This window comes from Ursus americanus, chromosome 22 (assembly GCF_024610735.1).
Source record: "Ursus americanus isolate L20-20 chromosome 22, mUrsAme1.1.p, whole genome shotgun sequence".
In the NCBI taxonomy this organism is placed as follows: Eukaryota; Metazoa; Chordata; class Mammalia; order Carnivora; family Ursidae; genus Ursus; species Ursus americanus.
The window spans coordinates 50,138,074-50,162,509 of record NC_142148.1 but is presented as its reverse complement, the minus strand read 5'-3'; the positions used below and the strand labels follow the sequence as shown (position 1 = coordinate 50,162,509).

At 43.2% G+C, this 24,436-nt stretch overlaps 1 protein-coding gene across 3 annotated transcripts in view; it reads left to right on the top strand.

Annotated features, from left to right (window-relative positions):
* LOC148108121 (focal adhesion kinase 1-like) overlaps positions 1 to 24,436 on the top strand; it is a 78,421-nt gene that overhangs the window by 27,383 nt on the left and 26,602 nt on the right. The window contains exons 3-4 of one of the 3 annotated variants that reach the window (XM_087853830.1): positions 11,989 to 12,215; positions 20,839 to 24,053. The exons of 1 other annotated variant lie outside the window; for it this stretch is intronic. In XM_087853830.1, the coding sequence (XP_087709956.1) occupies positions 12,021 to 12,215; positions 20,839 to 21,009 (366 nt within the window). In that variant the 5' untranslated portion in view covers positions 11,989 to 12,020 and the 3' untranslated portion in view covers positions 21,010 to 24,053. Of the gene's footprint in view, positions 1 to 11,988; positions 12,216 to 20,838; positions 24,054 to 24,436 lie in introns of those variants that run through there. One more of the 3 variants, XM_087853828.1, reaches the window with a different exon arrangement.

Sequence of the window (24,436 nt, the reverse complement as noted above, 5' to 3'; positions counted from 1 at the left end):
ATATGCCTGTTAGAGCCATCAGTGCAGCCACCCGAGCTCACAGAGGTGGCTTCCGTAACATAGCAATCAGAAGTTTAGAAATCCAGGGGCACCTGGGTGGCTCAGATGGTTGAATGTCCAGCCCTTGGTTTCCGCTAAGTTCATGGTCTCATGGGTCATGGGATTGAGCCCGGCAATGAGTCCTGCATCCCTCCTCTTGTTGGGCTCTGCACTCAGCAGGGAGTCTGTGTGAGATCCTCTCTCTCCCTCTGCCCTCTCCCCACCCTGCTCACATGTTTCCCTCCCTCCCCTTCCCTCCCTCTCTCAAATAAATAAATACATCTTTAAAAAAATTTAGGAAATCCAGCACAGGGTATGCCTTAATTATTTTTAATATTCTAAATTGACAAAGCAGTTGTATAGTTTTGGTTTTTGTCAAGTACAAAAAATGAGAAGGGTTTAGCAATGTTAGAAATGTCCAATGTAGAAAGTTACTATAATATTCAGAAAGGAAAAGATCAGTTTTCCATCTGGATCCCAAGATAGAATCTCTTTCATATTTGTTTTAGGTGTGCTAATTGGATCCATGGAAAAGATTATTTCTGATTGTTTCTAGGTTTTCCTCCTTTTATAGATGACAGTGTTGGCCAGTGGCCACCTCTCTGTTTCTGAGTTTAAATATATACAAGTGGGGGCACCTGGGTGGCTCAGTTGGTCTGCCTTCGGCTCAGGTCATGGTCTCCGGGTTTTGGGATAGAGCCTCACATCAGGGTCTGCTTCTGTCTCTCCCCTGTGCCCCTACCCCCTCCTCCTCCCCCTGCTGTGCTCTCTCTCTCTTTCTGTCAAATAAATAAAATTTTTATTTTTTTTAATGATTTGTTTATTTTATTATGTTAGTCACCATACAGTACATCCCCGGTTTCCGATGTAAGGCTCGATGATTCATTAGTTGCGTATAACACCCAGTGCACCATGTAATACGTGCCCTCCTTACTACCCATCACCGGTCTATTCCATTCCCCCACCCCCCTCCCCTCTGAGGCCCTCAGTTTGTTTCTCATATCCATAGTCTCTCATGTTTCATTCCCCCTTCTGATTACCCCCCCTTCCTTTATCCCTTTCTTCCCCTACTGATCATCCTAGTTCTTATGTTCCATAGATGAGAGAAATCATATGATAGTTGTCTTTCTCTGCTTGACTTATTTCACTTAGCATTATCTCCTCCAGTGCCGTCCATGTTGCAGCAAATGTTGAGAACTCGTTCTTTCTGATAGCTGAGTAATATTCCATTGTATATATGGACCACAACTTCTTAATCCAGTCATCGGTTGAAGGGCATCTCGGCTCCTTCCACGATTTAGCTATTGTGGACATTGCTGCTATGAACATTGGGGTGCATATGGCCCTTCTCTTCACTACGTCTGTATCTTTGGTGTAAACACCCAGTAGTGCAATGGCTGGATCATAGGGTAGCTCAATTTTTAACTTTTTAAGGGACCTCCACACTGTTTTCCAGAGTGGCTGTACCAACTTGCATTCCCACCAACAATGTAGGAGGGATCCCCTTTCTCCACATCCTCTCCAACAATTGTTGTCTCTTGCCTTGTCAATTTTTGCCATTCTAACTGGCGTAAGGTGGTATCTCAGTGTGGTTTTGATTTGAATTTCCCTGATGGCTAATGATTTTGAACATTTTTTCATGTGTCTGTTAGCCATTTGTATGTCTTCATTGGAAAAGTGTCTGTTCATATCTTCTGCCCATTTTTTGATTTGTTTATTTGTTTCTCGTGTATTGAGTTTGAGAAGTTCTTTGTAGATCTTGGATACCAGTCCTTTATCTGTAGTGTCACTTGTAAATATATTCTCCCATTCTGTGGGCTGCCTCTTAGTTTTTTTGACTGTTTCCTTGGCTGTGCAGAAGCTTTTTATCTTGATGAAGTCCCATAAGTTCATTTTATTTTTTGTTTCTCTTGCCTTTGGGGATGTGTCATGAAAAAGGTTGCTTTGGCCGATGTCGTAGAGGTTGCTGCCTGTGCTCCCCTCTAGAATTTTGATGGATTCCTGTCTCACATCGAGGTCTTTCATCCATTTGGAGTTTATTTTTGTGTATGGTGTGAGAGAGTGGTCAAGTTTCATTCTTTTGCATGTAGCTGTCCAATTTTCCCAGCACCATTTATTGAAGAGACTGTCTTTTTCCCACCGGATGTTTTTTCTTGCTTTATCAAAGATTAGTTGCCCAAAGAGCCGAGGGTCCATTTCTGGGTTCTCTGTTCTGTTCCATTGGTCTATGTGTCTGTTTTTGTGCCAGTACCATGCTGTCTTTGTGATCACAGCTTTGTAGTACAGCTCGAAATCCGGCATTGTGATGCCCCCAGCTTTGTTTTTCCTTTTCAACAGTTCCTTGGAGATTTGGGGCCTTTTCTGTTTCTATACAAATTTAAGGACTATTTGTTCCAGTTCTTTGAAAAATGTCCTTGGTATTTTGATCGGGATAGCAGTGAAAGTGTAGATTGTTCTGGGTAGCATGGACATTTTAACTATGTTAATTCTTCCGATCCATGAGCATGGAATATTTTTCCATCTTTTTCTGTCTTCCTCAATGTCTTTCAAGAGTAATTTATAGTTTCTAGAATATAGGCCCTTTACGTCTCTGGTTAAGTTAATTTGAAGGTAACGTATGGTTTTTGGTGCTATTGTAAATGGGATGGATTCCCTCATTTCTCTTTCTTCGGTCTCGTTATTCGTGTATAGAAATGCAACTGATTTCTGAGCATTGATTTTGTATCCCGCCACATTACTGAATTGCTCTATAACTTCTAATAGTTTGGGAGTGGCTTCTTTTGGGTTTTCCATATAGAGTATCATGTCATCTGTGAAGAGAGACATTTTGACTTCTTCTTTGCCGATTTGGATACCTTTGATCCCTTTTTGTCGTCTGATTGCTGTTGCAAGGACTTCTAGTACTATGTTGAATAATAGTGGCGAGAGTGGGCATCTTTGTCGTGTTCCTGATCTTAAGGGAAAGGCTTCCAGCTTTTCCCCATTGAGAATGATATTTGCTGTAGGCTTTTCATAGATGGCTTTTATGAGATTGAGAAGTGTACCCTCTATTCCTACACTCTGAAGGGTTTTAATCAGGAAAGGATGCTGTATTTTGTCAAATGCTTTTTCGGCATCAATTGAGAGGATCATATGGTTCCTGAGTCTTTTCTTGTTGATATGATGTATCACGCTGATTGATTTGCGAATATTGAACCACGCTTGCATCCCAGGTATGAATCCCACTTGATCATGATGGAGAATCCTTTTAATGTACTGTTGGATTCTATTAGTAAGTATCTTGTTGAGGATTTTGGCGTCCATATTCATTAGGGAAATCGGTCTGTCATTCTCCGTTTTGAGGGGGTCTTTGCCTGGTTTGGGGATCAAGGTAATATTGGCCTCATAGAATGAGTTTGGTAGCTTTCCTTCTGTTTCTATTTTTTGAAATAGCTTTAGGAGAATAGGTATTATTTCTTCTTTGAATGGTTGGTAGAATTCCCCAGGAAAACCATCCGGGCCTGGAGTTTTGTTATTTGGAAGGTTGTTTATCACTGACTCAATTTCTTCATAATTAATTGGCCTGTTTAAGAAATCAATTTCTTCCTGTTTCAATCTTGGTAGTTAATAGGTTTCCAGGAAGGATTCCATCTCTTCCAGATTACTTAGTTTATTGGCATATAGCTGTTGATAAAAATTTCTAATAATCCTTCCAATTTCAATGGTGTTGGTCGTGACCTCTCCTTTTTTCATTCATAATTTTAATAATTTGGGTTCTTTCTCTTTTCTTTTGGATAAGTCTTGCCAGTGGTCTGTCAATTTTATTGATTCTCTCAAAGAACCAGCTTCTAGTCCTGTTGATCTGCTCTCCTGTACTTCTGGTTTCTGATTGATTGATTTCTGCTCTAATTTTGGTCAACTGCTTCCTCGTGAGTGGATTAGGCCTGTCCCTCTGTTGCTGTTCCAGCTTCTTGAGGTGAGAATATAAAAGCTGCATTTTAGATTTTTCTATTCTTTTGAGTGAGGCTTGGATGGCTGTGTATTTGCCCCTTAGGACTGCCTTTGCAGTATCCCATAGGTTTTGGACCGTTGTGTTTTCATTCTCGTTCGTCTCCATAAATTGTTTAAGTTGATTTTTGATTTCCTAGTTTATCGAGTCATTCCTGAGCAGGACGGTTCTTAGTCTCCACGTGTTTGAGTTTCTTCCAAATTTTTCCTCTGGTTGAGTTCCAATTTCAGAGCGTTGTGGTCTGAGAATATGCAGGGGATAATTTCAATCTTTTGGTATCGGTTGAGACCTGTTTTGTGTCCCAGAACATGGTGTATTCTTGAGAATGTTCCATGGGCATTAGAATAGAATGAGTATTCTTTGGTTCTGGGGTGTAGTGTTCTATATATATCTATGAGGTCCAACTCGTCGAGTATGGCATTGAAAGCCTTTGATTCTTTGCTTATTTTTTGCCAGGGTGTTCTGTCTATTTCTGATAGTGGAGTGTTGAGGTCCCCTACTATTAATGTATTTTTATCTGTATGTCTCTTTATTCTGGTTAAGAGTTGGCTTGTGTATCTTGCTGCTCCCCTGTTGGGGGCATATATATTTATAATTGTCATATCCATTTGTTGAATACTTCCTTTAAGAATAATATAGTGCCCTTCTTTTTTTTTTTTTTTAAGGTTTATTTATTTATTTATTTGACAGAGATAGAGACAGCCAGTGAGAGAGGGAACACAAGCAGGGGGAGTGGGAGAGGAAGAAGCAGGCTCACAGCAGAGGAGCCTGATGTGGGGTCCGATCCCACAACGCCGGGATCACGCCCTGAACCGAAGGCAGACTCTTAACCACTGTGCCACCCAGGCGCCCCAATATAGTGCCCTTCTGCATCTCTAACTATAGTCTCTAGTTTAAAATCCAATCTATCTGATATGAGAATTGCTACCCCAGCTTTCTTTTGAGGTCCATTTGCGTGAACTCCATCCCCTTACTCTCAGTCTGAATGCATCTTTGGGTTCGAAATGAGTCTCTTGTAGACAGCAAATGGATGGGTCATTTCTTTTTATCCAGTCTGCAACCCTGTGGCGTCTTATGGGAGTATTTAAACCATTTACATTGGCACTAAGAACTGAGAGATAGAATTTTAATGATGCCATGTTGCCAGTAAAGTCTTTGTTTGTATTGGTTGTGACTTTCTTTTCTGTATCACTCTTGGGGCCTTTTTACCTTTATAGAACCCCCCTTCATATCTCCTGTAGGGCTGGTTTCGTGGTTACGAAATTGGTTAATGACTGGCGATTCTGAAATGTCTTTATTTCTCCATCAATTCTGAATGACAGCCTTGCTGGATAAAGGATTCTTGGCTGCATGTTTTTCTCTGAAAGAGCTTTTAAAATGCCCCCCCCCAACCCTTTCTCTCATTCCAGGTCTGTGTAGACAGGTCTGACGTAATTCTGATGCCTTTGCCTTGGTACGTGAGAAATTTCTTTGCCCTGGCCGCTTTCAATACTGTATCCTTGGATCTAATATTTGCGATTTGCACTATGACGTGACGTGGCGTAGGTTTGTCGTGGTTGAGCTTGAGAGGGGTCCTCTCTGTCTCTTGGACACGAATGTTTGTTTCCCTTGCTAGATTAGGGGAGTTTTCAGCTACAATTTGTTCAAATATCTCTTCTAGACCTCTGTTTTTCTCCACCCCCTCGGGGATGCCGATGATTCTGACATTGGATCATTTCATTGAGTCAGTAATCTCCCATAACCTACATTCGTAAATAAATAAAATCTTTAAAACATAAATACATAAACAAACACAAGTAGGTTATGATGACTTAACTGCTATGACTTAACTACACTTGTCACATTAACTTTAGATTTAAAACATGTTCATCTTAACAACACTTTGTTAATGTGGGTTTTACAAATAACATATGTTTAAATTGGCTGAATTAAGTAAGACTGTATGTAACTCAGCACAGTTGTATTCTTTATATTTTGCCATTCCTCATTTCCTTAGGAATTTTTTTAAGTCTCCAAAAATTATTCACCAATTACTTTCAAGGTCTCGGTGTTAGCAGTCTTAGAAATTAATTTATAGTTGATATTAAAGTCTAATGTTGAATATTTTCATGAGATATATAGCATTAAAATTTTTATAGTGATATCTCAAGTAAAGTAAATGATTTACATAGTTTGCCATATTATCCGAAATCCAAAAAACAGTCTGTGTAATGAAGATATTAGTTGAATTGTTATGCCGGCAGTCCATGCTTTGCATGGTTCCAGTATGTACGAATATCAGTTTCTGTGGCTTAAATAATGCCCGTCCTCAACAGAATGGTTCCGTTTTAGTTAACACAGGTATCACCTGTGGGCAATTGCATCAAGTACAGACTCGGTCTGCAGATCACTATAGAAACAACAGATGTGAAGTGTGACCAGCGGCCGGTCACGGTAGCTCTTTCCCAGTCTGCTGCTGACTGGCCACCCTGTGTCTGTTACTCAGTTTATACACAGACAGCAAATGTGTAGTCGTGGTGCCTTCTTGTTTGCCAGGGATAAACCCCTGTGACATTTTACAAAAATGGATCATCATAGGAGGGAATTGGACAACAAAGATGAGTTGCAGCGTTGAAGCAGGAAATGGTAACACTGGAAGTGAAATCGAACGGGCCGAGGTCCTGTGAAGCTGGTGACCGTGGAGCGGGAGCAGCCGAGCCCTCGGCTTGCATGAAGCCGCCCCAGGAACCAGCGGACTTAGTTGCGTTACTCTGGCCAGTGGACCCAGCAGTTATTTCAGCTCTTAAAGCCGGTGTGTGGAGTTTGGGCAGGCTCTGCGTGCTACAGCTGGAGGTGATGCGGACGCAGAAATCCCAGCAGTGCGGCGGGAAGTAACGGAGAGTGTAAGTGTGTGGTGTGCGGTGCGGCAGAAGCTTCCTGCGCCGTGCGGGTCACCGTGCAGCGTTCTGACTGAGACGGTCACAGAAGCACATAGCTGACTGTAGGAATGTTGACTTTGCTGTGGAGCCAGACTTTCTAGTTGTGTGGTCAGAGGAGCTTTGCAAATAAAGGTGAACTTATTGACAAGTGAGGAAGAGAGTTGTGACAAAAAAGAGGATGTTCCGGAGGAGGAGACGTGGCAAGAAAGTTCGTAGCAGAGGCGGTTTCGGAGGTGGCTTTTGACACTGAATGTACGAGGCTACGATGATGGAGGCTGACCCAAAACTTAGAAAGGAGCATGACAGTTTGCCAAGGCATTGGAAAGATACTTACTCTGTGTCTTTAGTCATAGAGCGAGGGGAAGAAGAAGGCAAGTGCTGTTCAAACCACTTTTGTCAAGTCATCGTAGGCCCCACGCTCCTGTGCAAAGCGAGAACCACCTGTGCTTCCTTTAGTTGGGATCCATGCGATATTAGTTATCTTTGCTGATAACAAGTCATCCCAACACTTAGTGGCTTAAAATGACAAGAATTATTTTGTTCCAATCTGTTGTCTGGACAGGGCTCCAGAGGGACAGCTGTTTCCATGTGGCGGGAGCTCAGGAGGCACAGCGGGCAGCCAGAGGGCCCACTCGGAGGCTGGCTCTGCCACGGGCCTCGGAACTCGATGCTGCCTGTCAGCGGGCAGCTCAGCTCAGGCTTTGGTTCTTGGAGCTCAGTTCTCGGGCTTCTTGCGCTTCTGGGTAGCATGTGGTTGGGTTTCATGAGCGAGCAGCCCAAGAGAACCAAGGGAACCTAGTTTGCCTCTTAATACCTGGCGCGGGATGTTTCTTAGGTGCGTCAGGAGCCCCCCCAGATGTGAGGGGAAGGAACGTGGCCTCCACCTGTGGAAGAGAGAGGCAGAGTCACACTGGAGCAGGAGGCACTTTCACGGCGACTTTTGGAAAATACAGGCCGTCACGTATTGATATAACATTAAATATTTAAGTAACGTTAGCTCTTTGTTAAGTAAAATCAATATAGGAAATTTAGTGTATTCAGATTAGACTCTTGATGAGAAGAGAAACCCAAATCTTGTATGAAAGAACAACATTTGGGAGAGGAAAGTTTTTACAGCAGTCTAGTTTGTTTAAGGATTTCCTGTAACTAGGGTCATCACCAACTTCTTAAAAACTCTCCAAACTTGTTTATGTCTGAAGTTTTTAAAATTGAGCTGTATCAGTTTGCATTCTTTGCTCCTTCTCTCATGTTCTGGCAGACATCTCAAGTTTTATTAAAGGGCTGGCATATTTCAAGGAGAATCAGTTTGCTGTCTTGGTGGGATCTTGGGGTGTTATAGTGAGTATCATCTAGGGAACTCTGGGAGTATTTTGCTTCCTCTCTTGCATCTGTGCTATTTTATGGAGTATTTATATCAGACTGTGGGGTGAGGCCCAGCTTGAACTCCAAGGTTTGTCAGCACCTTGTTTCCTCACACCCTGACTTGGGACTGCCCTACTTCTTTCAAGAGCAGAAAAGGTGTCTATCTCCTGTGTTCAAGGGAGAGCCGAGGCTCCGATAGTCAGCAGCGAGATTAGCATTCCGTTTTAGGAAGCCCTGCCCTGCACCCCCCTCCCCCACCCTCCCCGCAGTGCTGCCTGGGGCAGTGTGCTGAGAGTCAGAGCTCTGATGCCTGAGCAGGTCTCAACTATGGAATGAGAAGTCCCAAGCGAGGCTTTTTGCTACACTTCCCCATTATCAGCATCCCCCAGCAGAGTGGTACATCTGTTATAACTGGTGAACCTACATGGACACATCAGTTATCGCCGAAGTCCACGGTTTACTGTCGGGTCACTCTTGTGGTGTACGTTCTGCGGGTTTGCACAGATATATAATGACATGTATCCTCATTATACTGTCCTACATAATCTTTTTGCTGCCCGAAAAGTCCTTTTTGCTCCACTTTTTCATCCTTGCCCCCCCCAAACTCTGCATCCACTGAAATTTTTACTGTCTCTGTGGGTTTGCCATTCCTAGAATGTCATGTATTTGGAATCATATAGTGTGATCGGCTTCTCTCACTTAGTAATACGCATTGAAGGTTCCTCCAAGTCTTTTCATGGTTTGGTAGCTCATTGCTTTTTAGCACTAAATATTCCACTGCCTGGATAGACCACAGTGTTTTTTATCCTTTCACCTGCTGTAGGGTGTCTTGGTGGCTCCCGTGCTCTGACAGTGTGACGAAGACTGCCGCAAACAGAGACCTCTGTTTGAGTGTTTAACCACCCTTGCGTTCCTCTGACGGATCCCTCTTGGTCATGATACATTATGAAATATTGCGTGATGACATTTGCTGATTTTTTTTTTTTTTTAAGATTTTTGCACCTGTGTTTATAAGAAAGATTGATTCGTACCCTTTCTCATATTGTCCTTGACTGGTTTTGTATCAGTGTTTTGCTGGTTTCATAAGATAAGTTGGGAAATGTTCCCTATTTGTTCAGTGGAAGAATTTCTGTAATTATTGGAAGAATTCAGATATTCCTTTGTGGGAAGAATTTTAATTGCAGATTGACCATTTTTAACGGAATAGGTCTATTTAAATAGGCTTTATATTTATGGTTTTGGTTTCGTACAGCAGCAGTTTCTAATGGCTTGGGCTTAAGTTGTACTTTGCAAAGAATTGTGTATGCCCCATCTCAGGGTACCTGGGTGGCTCCGTCGGTTAGGTGTCCGCCTTCGGCTTTGGTCCTGATCCCAGGGTCCTGAGATCAAGCCCCAAGCTAGGCTTCCTGCTCACTGGGGAGCCTCCTCCTCCTTCTCCCTCTCCCTCTGCCCCTCTGCCAGCTTTTGTGCTCTCTCTTTCTCTGTTAAATAAATAAATAAAATCTTTTAAAAAAGAATTGTGTATGCATCTCAACTTTTATGTTCATTGACATAGTCATGATATTCTCTTAATAATATCTGATATTCTATCATTACTTCCTATTATTAACATTCTGTTATCTGTTCTGCTTCATTCTTGCTGTCATTAGTTTTCGCCTTATCTTTTTTTTCCTTGATTAGTCTTGCTAGAGGTCTATCAGTTGCATTATTCTTGTTAAAAAAAAAAACCAAACCTTGATTTTGTTCAACTTCCAAATTGTACTGCGAAATATGGATATTTAGATGATTAATTTCCAATCTTCATTTCTAATACATGCATTTAAGAGTATTGATCTTAGGGACGCCAGGCTGACTCAGTAGGTGGAACGTGCAACACTTGATCTCAGGGTTGTAAGTTCAAGCCCCAGGCTGGGTGTAGAGATGACTTAAAAATGAAGTCTTTAAAAAAAATAATAAAAGCGTAGATTTTATTCTAATCACAGCTCTGTCTGCATGTAGTATTGATCTTTCTTTTTAATTGTATTGTTGAATTGAGAATACTTTGAGTTTCTTTTTGGCTAATGGGTTACTTGAAATATGTTGCTTAATTTCCAAACGGTGATTTTTTTCCAGACAGTTGGTGATTTTTTAATTATTTTGTTGTTGTCCAGCTTTAATGCTAGAGACAGAATATACTTTTAATAATTTTAGTCCTTTGATATTTATTGAATCTTGCTCTTTCACCCGCCACGTGGTCAATTTTAGTGACTGCCTCCTGTGCGTAGTTAGTGGGTACTTCTCTTGCGGAGGTGAATTGCGCTTGGGTGTAGTGCTTTCTGTTGGTTAGATTGAGTTTGTCTGTCATGCTGTTCCCGTTTTGTCTGCTGGGCCCAGGTGGACTCCTAGTCTCTTCTGCCTGTCTTCAGCTTCACTGAGTTTCTAATGGCTCCCTTTGGGCTTGGTTTCAGGATTGGTAACTATCTTAAAGGGACAACTAGCGGAGTGTGTGGCTCAGTTCTCCACCCTGTCCTGCTCACCAGAGTCCTAGGGTCCCCATGCTCATAACTTGGTCTCTCACTGCCAAAAGCTCAGCCGGTTTCTCTCTCATTGGTGGCTTTTTCTTGGATCTTCAGGCTCTTGAAGGCCCAGAATTGGCAAATGCCCTTTGGGAAGAGGCAGCTGTTGTTCAGTGTCTCTTCATGTCTCCACCTATGTCCCCTGCTGTCCTGGTTGCCTCACAACATCTTGGACTCCAAACGTTGGTCTGGTTTTTTTGGTTTCTTTTTTTAAAGATTTTTATTTATTCGACAGAGATAGAGACAGCCAGCGAGAGAGGGAACACAAGCAGGGGGAGTGGGAGAGGAAGAAGCAGGCTCATAGCAGAAGGGCCTGATGTCAGGCTCGATCCCACAACGCCGGGATCACGCCCTGAGCCGAAGGCAGACGCTTAGCTGCTGTGCCACCCAGGCGCCCCGTTGGTCTGGTTTTTAACCTGACTTTTCTCAGTGGGAGTGTTCATGTTCGCCAAGCTATTGCCCCACATTCAAATGGAAGTCTTCCTATCACACCGACAGACCAGACAGTGGTTGGTTTGTGCTTTCTGGTTTCGTTTTATTTTCAGTTGTGACTTGTCTGACTCTCCTCCTGCTGAGGGACTGGATAAGTGGGAGGACTTGGTTTTAACTCTGGGGTTTTTGTCACCAGTGCCTAGTATGTGTCATGACCACTCATTGCATTTTTATTGTATGAAGAAAGAACTTGCATCTCATGTATAGGTTTTCAGAAGTAGTCAGCAAAATTAACATATTTGGCTTTCCTGTGAGGTTTTCCCACAGATTTAAAGGCTATGATTTTAAAAGGGTGGACGGTGAGGTGACATTGTTCATAGATAACATGGTGAATTTTTGACAGAGCTAAAATAGGACTCCTGGTCTTTTAATTTGTTAAGAAAATTTAACAAATATTTGTTATGCTATCGTGAATTCGGTAGTGCTCCGGGTGCAGGAGAGTACAGCGATTATCTTGGTCAGTCAGGTCTCTGCTCTCCCGATGCTCACCTTCTGCATATGACATGACCACAGGGGAAGAACACAGAGCAGTGTTGTTAATATAAGGATCAGTATATCATGTTTTAATAGATTTTAACCACATTTTAATAGATTTCAAATATGGTACACTGACAGCTTTTTTCCCCCCTTCTAGAGTATGACAGATACATAGCATCTAGCAAAATAATGGCAGCTGCTTACCTTGACCCAAACTTGAATCACACACCAAATTCGAGTACCAAAACTCACCTGGGTACCGGAGTGGAACGTTCCCCTGGGGCAATGGAGCGAGTGTTGAAGGTCTTTCATTATTTTGAAAACAGCAGTGAGCCAGCCACTTGGGCCAGTATGATCAGGCATGGAGATGCTACCGATGTCAGGGTAAGTGCATTTTCCTGGGAGAGACCCTTCATGGACATTAAAGTTACATGGGCCTAGGTTAATGGCACACACCAAAAAAGATAAAAATTTTTATTGCCATATTACAGTGATGTTAACTTTTTCTTTATATTATTTATTCACTTAATATGTGACTGACAGAATTTTAATTGTAAAATATCTTAGGAAAATAATAACTGAATCATGTTATTCATATAATGCTATTGATGTTTTTCTCTCCTTTTTTTTTTTTTTAAACTTCTTAGGACATAAGAGAACAAAGCAATTAAAACAACCTCTAATACTTAGGAAATAAATTATTTTCTATAAAGTGAATTTTGAAGGTATCTGCATGACTCCAGATAGGATAGGTTCTTCAAAAACTGATTGGTTCCACACACCAGACATTTGTCAAGGTTCTGGGGATATAAAGGGTCCCTGCTCATACAGCTTACTGTCTACTGTGGTGGGGAGGAGACACCCATGGCCTTAGTTGCAGTGCAGAGTGTGCTTCCCAAGGCAATCCTGGTGGCGAGGTTGCCTGTGTGAGTAATGTTGAGTGTAGGTGGTAGCCTGTGGGCGGTCAGTGAGCATCGTGGCCAAGAGAGGTGAGAGGCGCTTCGTGGGCCAAGATTGCTGAGAGTGGGGGATGAGAGGGTAGCGGTGTGGTTTCAGAAAACTGAGTTCAGGACGCCAGTTTTCAGCAGGTGTTTACTTTGGCCAGGTGTTACAGAGAAACTGCTCCTTCCTTCCCTCTGCCTACTCCGTGTTCATCTCTAAGGAGGACAGTGTCCAATGCCAGGATGAACAGATACATCTTTTTTCCCCCCTTTCTTTTTATACTAATGAAGCTATTTAATCTGCTGCTCTTAAACTTATATGCCTTAAGTACTTTTAAGCAAATTAAAGGGATTGACAGAATTTAGATTGAAGGGCACAGTATTACATTGAAGTTCTATGTAATTTCCATTATCTCTATAATATTGCAGTACTCACTGTTCAGATGGATTATTCAAAGGTGAATAATTCATTCAGGGTTTAAATATGTACTAACATCTACTTGCGGTATAATTGAAATATAGTAGTCTCTTGTTTTAAAAAGCTTCAACTTTTTATGAAGCTTGATGGCTTTTTCTAGCTTTCCCATAGTTTTATTTTATATTTAATTTTATAAACAGAGTCACTTGGTAGAAAGGCCAGCAGCCAGTGTTCTACCTTAATGTTAACTGGAAGATTCATATTGGAGAGAAACCTTGCAAATGTAGAGCTTACGGGAAGGCTCTTAGTATATGTTCTAGTCTTTGTGAATTTCAGTTACAGTGAATGAGGAAGTCTCTTAAAGCACTGCATTAGCCTTAATAAACTTCCGAGTATTTGTACAGGAGGGGAGCCCTTTCAGAGATGTGAATTTGACAAGACATTTAGCAAACATTCAAGATTGATTATAACTGAAAATGCACCGTGGAAAGGCTCCGCGACAAAGGTGTTTTGGTATCAAATTTACTATACACAAGAGGATCCATATCAAGGAGAAAACCAATGATCCCTGGGCACATGTCAAGCCTTTAGCCAATGTTACAAACTTACCAGATGAAAACATTTATATTGTGAAGAAGAACTTAAACCAGATTCACATTCCTAAGTTATGAGAACATATTTGTCGGACTTTTATGAAGATCAGTATGAGCAAATCCATGTGCCTGAGAACCAGGTGGTTTTACTTCATAGTAATTGATAAATGTTTGAAATTAAATAAGTCCCATCAGTTGATGATTTTCACCTTGAGGCAAAGAACTCTGAGTTGGCATTGGTTCACCACAGCTTTTCCTGTGATGGAAGGTGGGCGTTATTCATCACTCACATTCATTTAATGCTATAACATTTGAAAATGCAGTAGTTTAATTCTAAAGTAATGGATTTGCACAACTGAACAGAAGAGTACTGAATGAAGCACATGTCCATGCAGTCTTTCTCCCCAAGAAGCACCACACAAGGAACACTACAGATAAAGGAACCGGCATATATCGTTAGGGGTACAGTGGAAGGAACGTGGCAGCATTTGAGGCCCAGTGACCTCCGGCAGAAATGGGGTGGGGGGCTGAGTTCAGAGTGGAAGCATAGGCACTTGGTAGAAAGCAACAGACCATTTAATAATGGTAGCAAAGAGGAAGCCAGGCCGCCCAGTTTCTGAAAAGAGATCGCTTACTGTTATCCAAAGTAACCGAATATTAGAAAACAACCCAAAGGAGCTGAATAATTCGATTCAGACCCCACCCTGCTGCACTGCCTGCTCCGGGCGCCGTGTGCAGCAGGTGGACACTCGGGCGTAGCCAGTCTCAGCCGATGTCTTGTAAGTGTAAAAATACAAGGTTTTGAAGACTTAGTGTGAAAAAAGAAGGTAAAATATCTCATTAATAACCTGTTTTGATTGCCTGTTGAAAAGATCATGTTCTTGACATATAGTAGGTGAAATAAAATGTTATTAAAATGGAATTCACCCATTTCTATTTATTTATTTATTTTTAGAAATTTTAAAGGAACATGTACAGCTTGCATTTTCATTTCTGCTAGACAGTTGTGCTCATTAAAAGTAATTTGCTTGACTCAAGAACCAGCACCTTTGGAGATGTTGAGAAAATATCTGGATTCTTGTTGTAATTCATTATAGAGGTTTTATTTCTCATGCTGCAGTTAGTAATTTTACTCCTTTTACAGATATGTGCTACTTTAATTAATTTAAATGTTTGGTTGTTGAAAGGATTCCTAGGACTCCACCATTTATAGGCAAAGCGTACAAAGCAGTGTCTCAGGTGCAGGCCTCATGGCCTCGGACACTCGGAGGCCATCCCTGGCCCACGTGGCCACCTGTGTAGGAGGAGGCCCAGCACCTTCTTCGGGCGGGGGGGGGGGGTCTGTGAGATGGGCACGTAAGCACGTTCTGTCTACGTCATCTGCCTCAACCTGACTGGTGTGGCTGCCCAGATGCGACCAAAATCAGGTGCGAGTCATAACGCCGGTCATGATTCCTGCCAAGTGCTGGCAGACTGGTGCATCCTGCCCCTAAATAAGCAGCAGCCCACGGAGGCAGACATCACCTACCTCGGCCATAGCGTTGGCCCCGGGTCAGTAGCAGGCCCCAGGCAGCTCCGGAGCTCAGATTGGGGTTAACTCATGCTGGACTATATTGAATTAGAATGGTCATCTAGAAACATTGTAGTGGTACTTCAGAATAATAAGGGTGTATAGAAAATTCCAGATTCTACCAGAGGAATCCCCTACTTGGGAAACAGAATGACATTTACTTTTCATCAGCAATGCTGGATGCAGGACAACACTGGAACAGCATCTTCTCAGGGCTCAGGAAAGTAAGTTGTACCGCAGAAGTCTTCCAGACAGACTACCAATCATGAAGACTGGGAATGAAGATGTCTTTAGAGAAATAAGGGTGTAGACCGTTAATCCCACAGGCTGTCTTTAAGAAAACAGGAGACATAATAGAACAGATCCGTGAACCCAGAAAGAAGTGCTGTAGGGATGCAGGCGGCCACAGGTCACCACCGTGCTGTGGTCTCCGTGCAGCCCCCGTGCACCTCTCCTCCATCTTCTTGGTCTCTTCAAGCTGTGACCACCGTTTAATCCAGCTCTGCCTTTTCCACACCTGCCCTCATTCTGACTGGTCTCCCTCTGAACTTGGGACCTGTGTGCCGCCCAGCTGCATCTGCCCCTCTCCTCCGTCTCTACGCTTCTGACTCTGAAAGGACTGTGTGTCAGTCTGAGGGCTTCCCTTCTTTCAGACACTTAGAATCATCTGTTCCTCCTCCTTTGCTTACGTCCTACACCCAGTACGTTAGACGGTCCTGCCACACGGTCACCAGATGCACCTAGAATCCTCCCACTTCATCTGACCCCTACTGCGACACCTTCTTCGAGCCACATGGTCTCCTGACATCCCGCTGTCCCCCTGGAACCCCTGAGTCTGTTCACAGCCCAGCAGCCAGGTGACCCTATGAAAACGAAAGCCAGAGCGTGTCACTCCTCAACTCAGAACCTTCCTGTGGCTTCCTGTCTCATGTAGGGTGAACGTTCAGGTCCTTCAGAAGCCCCTGACTCTCCTCTCCCTGTCACGCCCCATGACCTTCTCTCCTCCAGCTCGCTCCCTTTGACTTTCAGCTTCCTGCGCTGTTTCTCTAACATGCCAGTCTTGTAATCAGTCATTTGCTCAAAACCTCCAGCAACTCCCCATTTCTCTCAGAGGAAAGCCAGATTCCTTCAGCAGCCTACGAGGACCTACAGGATCTGGCTCTTTGTGGCCTGTTCTTATTTCCAGTGACTGCCCTCGTTCCCTCGGCCTCCCAGCCCCGGAGAGCTCCCTCTCTGCCACCTTTTCTATTGCCCGTCACCCCATTTGGATGATGATTGGTCCTTGCTGAGATTGTCTTGTTTCTTGATTGGTTTGCTCTTTTATTCTCTGCTTTCTTCCCTAGACCGTAAGCTCTGTGACAGCAGGGGCCTTTCTGCCTCCTGGTATTGTCCCCGGCATCTTCAGCAGGGCCTAGCAGGCACACAGACTGGTGCTTGACAGAGCCCCATTGGAGTAACTACACGAATCCTAGATGAAATGGAGTACTTCTGACAGAAATGTAAATTAGGAACATTGGTTGCAGAAGTAGAAAGTAGTAGACTGATGACCGTAAAAGAAATTGAATTGATAATCAGAGATTACACCTATTGAAAACCATACCTGTCCTTACTGATAACTTCTGTTAGACCTTCATTCCTACCTTGTTACTATTTTCCTTAAATCACAGGGTCTAGAATAATCCATTTTCTACCCAGACACCAAATCTGGGCAAATACCATATAATGCTGCTAAAGATTAAGTTGCAGTTGAGTTGTTGGACAATATTCTTGTCACCTTCAAAGTTATCTTCAAGTTTATTAACAGGCCCAGTGCCCTTTCCTGACTACGTAGTACACTGCGAGGTTTCAGTGCTCGTCGTGAGCCTCTAGAGGAAGGTGATGTAATTACCTGAACCTGCAAGAGGAAGTGAACACAAGAAATTCAGTCCTGTAGTTTGCTAAAAGGTGAATGGAGTTGGTTGGATTAGGACTAACTATTGTAACCAAGCTGGTAGTAGGAAGAATAACAGTAGAGAGAAGCATTCTGACCAATTTAAAATCGGCTTGCTGACCAGAGTGGGCAGACACGTGAACAGTGTGGCATTCTCTGAGTTTGTGGGAGTTAGGAGCTCTGTGAACAGTGCTGTGCTAAGAATGGCTAGTGGCTGTAGGGGAAGGCAGCCAGCGGGCAGTTTTCCCTGAGTTCAGCCCAGAGGGCTGCCTGGGGAACTCCGTGTGTGGTAGTCCCGTGGTCTCCAGTGTTCACTGCTAGGTGGTGTCACAGATGCCTTATGTGTGTCTCAGACGTAAACTTCTTCTGTCTGATAGAGGATCGGGTGAATGCGCATTTAAAAGCTCGAACACTGATTATGGTTTTTCAGATAACTTTGGTGCAGGAAAGGACTACAGAGATTTTAGTTAAATTATTCCTTTAATGGAGGGAGAGTATCATCCAGGAAGAAACTAGAAAGAAAATCCTTAAGGAAAAAAACAGACTCAAAAGCAGTGTTAAGAAGAATATGGGACAGTAAGAGCATGAGAAAGAATTCTCTTATCACTAGATGCTTAGAGGTGGCGATTGTGGTAGGGAGAAGAATGGCCCTTAAAGACGTCCACATCCTAATCTAGAACCTGTGTATATGTGACCTTCCATGGCAGAAGGGACTTTGAAGATGTTACCGAGATGAAGAGGACCTTGAGATGGGGGAGATGAGGAGCCGCAGACCTTTTCTGGCTGTGGTCCGAGGGAGGGGACTGCGGATGAAGGGTTGGCTGCAGTGCAGACGCACAGAGGGGCCTCTAGCAGCTGGAGAAAGCCAGCCGAGATCTTCCAGAAAGCAGCACATCCCTTCCAACACCTGGATTTTAGCCCAGTGAGACCCATTTCAGATTTGGGATCTTCCAGAACGGAGAAGTATACGTTTGTGTTCTTTTAAGCCCCTCCGTGTGTGGTTATTGGTTACAGCAGCAGTAGGGAGCAGATAGACACAGGCGTGCTTTGTCTTGGCCGAGTTGGGGCCGACTTCTGCGTGAGTGCTGAGCCGACAGAAGGGCTGCACTCATGTTGGAGAGCAGGGTGTGGATCTCCACGCCTTCTTTGTGGTACAGAAAGACCTGCACAGGAGGAGCCGAGGACAGTAACAGCTGTCAGTTTCCTTACTGTGAGGAGCATCTGAAAGAGAGACGCAGAAAAATAACGGCTGGATGTTGTAACAAACAGATCAGTAGTGATGAGTGCACTTGTAACTCCTGGGGGGAAGTAGAGACACGAGCACTGTTCACAACACAGTGTGTGGTTTTAGATCTCTCTCAGAATAAAGACATCTTGCAAATCACTGTGAGAAGACAGCTAGACACAGCAAGTATCTCTTGTTATCTTGTTGCCACCTTCCCCACAGACTGTTCATGCTCACCTCTCTCCTTCTAGATTAAGGCTTTGGAGGCTAAGGGTGCTGTCTTACCACCAGATGTAGGCTAGATGCAAATGACCAAAAGAGTGAGTGAACATTCAAGAGTGGATGAACATGAAGGAATGGTTTGCAGGATTTCTTTCTACCAGTGGAAAGGTCATTATTTCTTTCTAGAGCATAGTCTGAAAGATAAGTGACCAAGTGGAACCAAGCAGAATCATAAAAAGAACTTTTAGAAATGAAAGTACAGTGTCATCTCACTAGTATATAATGAGGGAAATGTAAATTATAATAATGAAATGCCCCCCCTTCTATGGTCCGTCACATCGATAAACACTTTAAGATTAATTTTACCCAGCATTGGCATGAGGTGAAGGACAGTCTCTAACATTGTGTGCCAAGTATAATTGGTATAGTTTCCCTGGTGGCTCTCGGTAGTGAATTGGTAGAGCTGGGACAGGAAGACAAAGCGCTTTCGTGGGAATTCGAAAGCGGTGCCAGTGCCTGTCCTGTGCAGCTCAGGGATTTGTGTTGTTGGCAAGGAGAAGCTGCAGAAGTTGCCGCTGAAAGAATTACTCGAAATGTCTGTCTCTTCCCCCTAGGCAGATCCCCTGCCCCAGAGCACAAGAGGTGAAGACTAGGGGGCGGGCTGGGTTTCGGCTCCCGCTGCCCCGTGGCTGGGTGCCCTTGGGTAGACACAACCTGCAGCGTCTTTCGTGGTGGCCTGACAGAAATTCTGGGCCTTGAATCAAAAGCCAGGAAGGACATTTATGCTTACTTCAGTTTCACCCAGACATCTGTAGGCTGCACACATCCTTCCTGTCCCACAGAGAGCTCATCTGCCTTTGACTCCTCCAGCCTGTCCTTTGTCCGTGCTTTCTCCCCGATGATGTCACTCTCCCGTGCTTGATACACAACCTTCTCCTGGGATCCAGTAGTCTGAAGGGGAGGCTGACCACGGGCAGGTGATGATGCCTTTAGTGTGGACACACTGGGTCCTTGACAGGTTTTGCATATATAGGACACGTTACTTATCTTTTCTCATGAGTAGGGATAGGAACATTCTTATTATCAACAGCATCATGCCCTAATATAGACATATTTAGTATACGTAGGAACTTTTTAAGATGTGCCTTATATTACAAGTAATATGATGCTTTCAGTTAATTGCTAATTTAAAAAAACAGTGATTTTCTTTAGCAGTCATTTGCATGTTAATAGCAGCCTCATTAAAAATTATGAATGGCCTGAAGTGTTGAGAAGAGTGCAGTGGTTATCATGAGCACACCTTCACGTAAGGGAGCGGATGGTCTCTGCTGTATTCCCATGTGAGTCTTCCATATGTGCTGCCCATTTACATCCCTGTACGCACGAGACCTCCACAACCGTGAGAGCACAGGTCAAGACTCGGGGTTACGGCTTCCTTGCCCTCGTCCCAGGATAAGCTTCATCTTTGCGAGGCAGCCTTCCCTGCCGCCTTCAACTCTGAACTCATGGGCACGTGTGTCAGGAGCATTAGGTTTGGGGACTATTTTAGATTGCTGCATTGTAAGCGACAGAGAGCTCATAGTAGATTGGGTAGGCCTAGCTTCCAGTAACTTCTCCTACATCATCGATACTATCAGAAGCGTGGCCTTCATTGTATGTTTCTAACTGTGTTTCTTAAGAAATGACATGAAGTTGTAGCCTGGTCTAAACCAGTATGCTGTCCTGGGTTCAGAAAGTGGGACCCCCTCCTTAGGTCTAGTTCTCAGCACGTGACCTCCAGGGGGCGGCCGGAATGCTTGGTCAGGTTTTGGGGGTGCCGCAGAGGTAGAGCTGCAGAAATGCATGTTACGTTTCCGTGCCTCGGTTATCACTAATGAAAAGGGAAGAGCCTCTTGTGTTTTATTCAGAACTCTTCCTTGTTCATAAAAATACTATTTGAGAAAAAAGATTCCTGAGAAAAATGAAGTAATTTATTTAACTTGATACTCTTTTTACCAAAGATTTCTGCTAACTAACTAAAAGAAATGCACATTGCATTAATTTTTAGCATACAGTTGTTTTTTTTCTGTTTGTTTATAACAGTCATTTTTGTGGGGGGTATGTTTTAGGGCATCATTCAGAAGATAGTGGACAGTCACAAAGTAAAGCACGTGGCCTGCTATGGATTTCGCCTCAGTCACCTGCGGTCAGAGGAGGTTCACTGGCTCCATTTGGATATAGGTGTCTCCAATGTGAGGGAGAAGTATGAACTTGCACACCCACCAGAGGAGTGGAAGTAAGATTACATACCTACTTTGGCGTGACTCACACTTGATTTGTTTGCATATTAAATCACACACAAGAGGATGAACGTCTTTGCTTAATTTTCTTACTGATTGTAATTACGACTCCTGTGTAAATACAATTGGCTGGTAATGATTAACCAGTGATCTCTTCTAGACTTCTGTTCCGTCTGTCTTTGTGGCACCACCGACTCTGGACTGCCTGAGCTTCTCAGGGGTTCTGTGGTGATGGCCTTTGGCTAGTCACACTTCTCTTGTCAGGACTCCTTTGTTTCAGCCTCGGCTCGAAGAGCTCAATTCCTCATTTTTTTCCTATCTGGCCTGTTAGCATTCTTTTGTGCAGCAGGACTTCCTGAGCCCTGAGGAGACCACATCTAATTATCTCATGAACAGGCAGCATGGCTCGCGAGCCGAGCCCGGTACGCTCCGGCTCGCCTGAGAGGACTGGGTGTGTACTTGACATTCACGTGCTACAATTAAATGAGGTAGTGACTCGTCCTGACCTTAGTGAGACTGCTGTGACTGAAAGTGAATTAAAAGGATTCTCTACAATTGTCCTTTCTCTGGTTCTCTCCAAAAAATAATAATTTTTTCCACTGTTAAGCAGAGCAACACGTTAGCCGGAAACCATATGTGTAAAACACTAGAGTGTGAGAGGAGGTGAGCCCCGTGCGCAGGCACCCTTGTTTTTGTAGACACAGTCACAGAGACAAAGGTGGTTGTGGATTGGGGACGGTACTCAGTGTTGGTCACTTTCAGTTCAGCACCCAAATCGATTAGAAGACACATTCGAAAAGAAAAACAAACATGTGAAGGTTAATAAATCTCTAGTCAAATGCGATCTTGTCCTAGTTACAGTTTACCAGAGAAATATGCTTGTATTTTCAGCTTTATCAAACAGCTGGAACTGACAAGCTAACAGGATATTCCGTGATAATATAGTTTGGTTGGGTTACATCAATGGCTAGCAGAGATTTGACCTCCAGCTCTTTTGCCAGTCAATCAAATAAGTGTTTAAAAGCCAGGAATACCTAGAAGTTAGTTAAAAATACCTGCAGGTATTTTTATTCCATACAATTCTATTACCTTCTTAATTTATATGGATAAGTCAGAGGCACAGTGCATTATGACAGTAGCCCTAGTGCTCAGTAAGATGCGGAGTGTAGACCGCTGCATATACAAGCTCTGTTTCTGTTCTTTTAAGCCAACTTATTTTGCTTGATATCAAGTAAAGGTGAGTGGGCACTACTCTTTTTCATGGAGCCTGAACCCTCAAAAGTAAGGCAAGCATAGACTGGGCGAGGTAGAACTTTGCCACACGCAGTGCTGAACCTGACGCTGACGGAGGTGGTGAAGATACCGCCACTGCTGTATCGTCACCGAGGCGTGGCTGGAGCCAGGCGCCAGGCCAGCTGTGCACTCTTTGTACATTTGCAGCCTGTAAAATATGTATGTCACATAGCTCTCCCCAGTCTTATAAGGTGAAGACGGAGGAAACAAGCAACAAACTTGATTTAAGTTCCAATTACGGACAGAGCTCGGGACACAGCTTTGACTTGAATGTAGCTGACTTCACAGTGCAGGCTTTTTCAATGAACGTGCCCATCTCAGGAGGACTGCTGCGGTTTTAGCTCCAAGAAGTGGTCTGACAGTGCACTGTCTGCACCAGTGAAGGTGTGTGGACAAGAGGCTGGAGGCACAGGTGGGCCCTGTAGGTGCTTCTGGGAGGGTTAGGCTTTATACTGCCTGTCCGTGCATGCCAAAGGAGGCGGAACGTAAAGTGTCAGTAAGAAACAGGAGACTATTCTAAAAAGAACCAAGTAGATTTGAAAAAAGGCCAAACACAAGTTCTAGAAACCACTGGATGGATAAAACAGCAAATTAGATATAGCTGAAAAATTAGTAAACAGAAGTGTGGATCTGAGAAAATTTTCCCAAAAGATAGCCCACAGAGATAAACATGTGGTAGGTATGAAAACACGTTATGTAGCATGAAGAATGAGAATGTCAACCCATTTCTGGGCAGGGCTCTCAAAGAGAATAGAAAGAATGAAGAAAAAGAAATACTCCAAAGAGATAATGGCAATAGCTGAGAATTTTCTAGAAGTGGCAAATACCAGAAGTCCTCAGGTATAGGACTAACGTAAGATCCCAAACAGGGTTAATGAAATAAATCTACACTTTGGTGGATTATAGTCAAATAGTGTACAAAAGAAAAAGAGATGATGCTAAAAGCAACCAGGGAAAAATTCACAATTCTCCACATTTCTCTCCAAGTGGTGAGAAAAAGTAACTGGCGACCTGTATTTGTTCGTCAGATTCAGTTGCCATTCAAGAGCAGGGTGACAGAGGTACTTTCCTCAGAGAGTTTGCCACCCTACAAACATATTTCAGGAGAAAGAAAAGTGATTTCCGAAGGAGGTTTTCAGATACAGGAAGGAGTACTAGGGAAAAAATTGGGTGGTTCAAAGTAAGCATTGGCTCTAAAAACAAATAATGATAAGAACTGATTTTTTTATATTAAAAAAGTAGAACCCAAATACTGGATGCATGTCAGAAGAGAGGCTGTCAGAATTGAAGCTATCAACCACGTTTTAAAATTATGTATTAAAAAATAAAAAATAAAAAAATTGTATATTAAGACAGCCATGAAACATTAGAAGTAGATTTTATAAGCTAAGTAATATGTGGGTGAGTAGGTGTTAGGGACAAACAGCAAGGATAGAAGGAAGGGACTGGAAAGCAGGACAAAGAGGAGTCACAGACTAGACTTTGGAAATAAGCTCAAGCAGACTAACAGTAACTGGTCAGAGATTGTTAGTGTGTGATTAAAAAATAGAGTCCAGCTATCTGCTCTTTATGACAGGTATCTAAAACAGTGATGATGAAGACATTTTTATGTGACTTACAGGAAGAAATATTTTACCTTAAGATGCGGTACACATATACATGTACGTGTCTCAGAACTATGTACATATAGGTCTACATATGTACTTCACAAAACCATACCCAGCCTCACTAGAACACTGAATTCTAAGGTTTTCATCCTGAGGCATTCTATTCTGTTTAATTTTATTTAGATAGATGGATGGTGCGCAGGTGGATGAATGGATGGGTGGGTGGGTGGATGGATGGATGGGTGGATGGATAGAAAGATGGATAGATGGATGGAAAGATGGATGGATGGGTGGGTGGATGGTGGGTGGATGGGTAGATGGATAGAAAGATGGATGGGTGGTGGGTGGATGGGTGGTTAGAGAAGGGGATGGATGGATAGAAGGATGGATGGATAGAAAGATGGATGGATGGGTGTTTGGAGAGATGGATGGATGGGTGTTGGGTAGATGGATGGATAGAAAGTTTGGTGGATGGGTGGATAGATGGATAGAAAGATGGGTGGATGGATAGATACAAAGAGATGGAT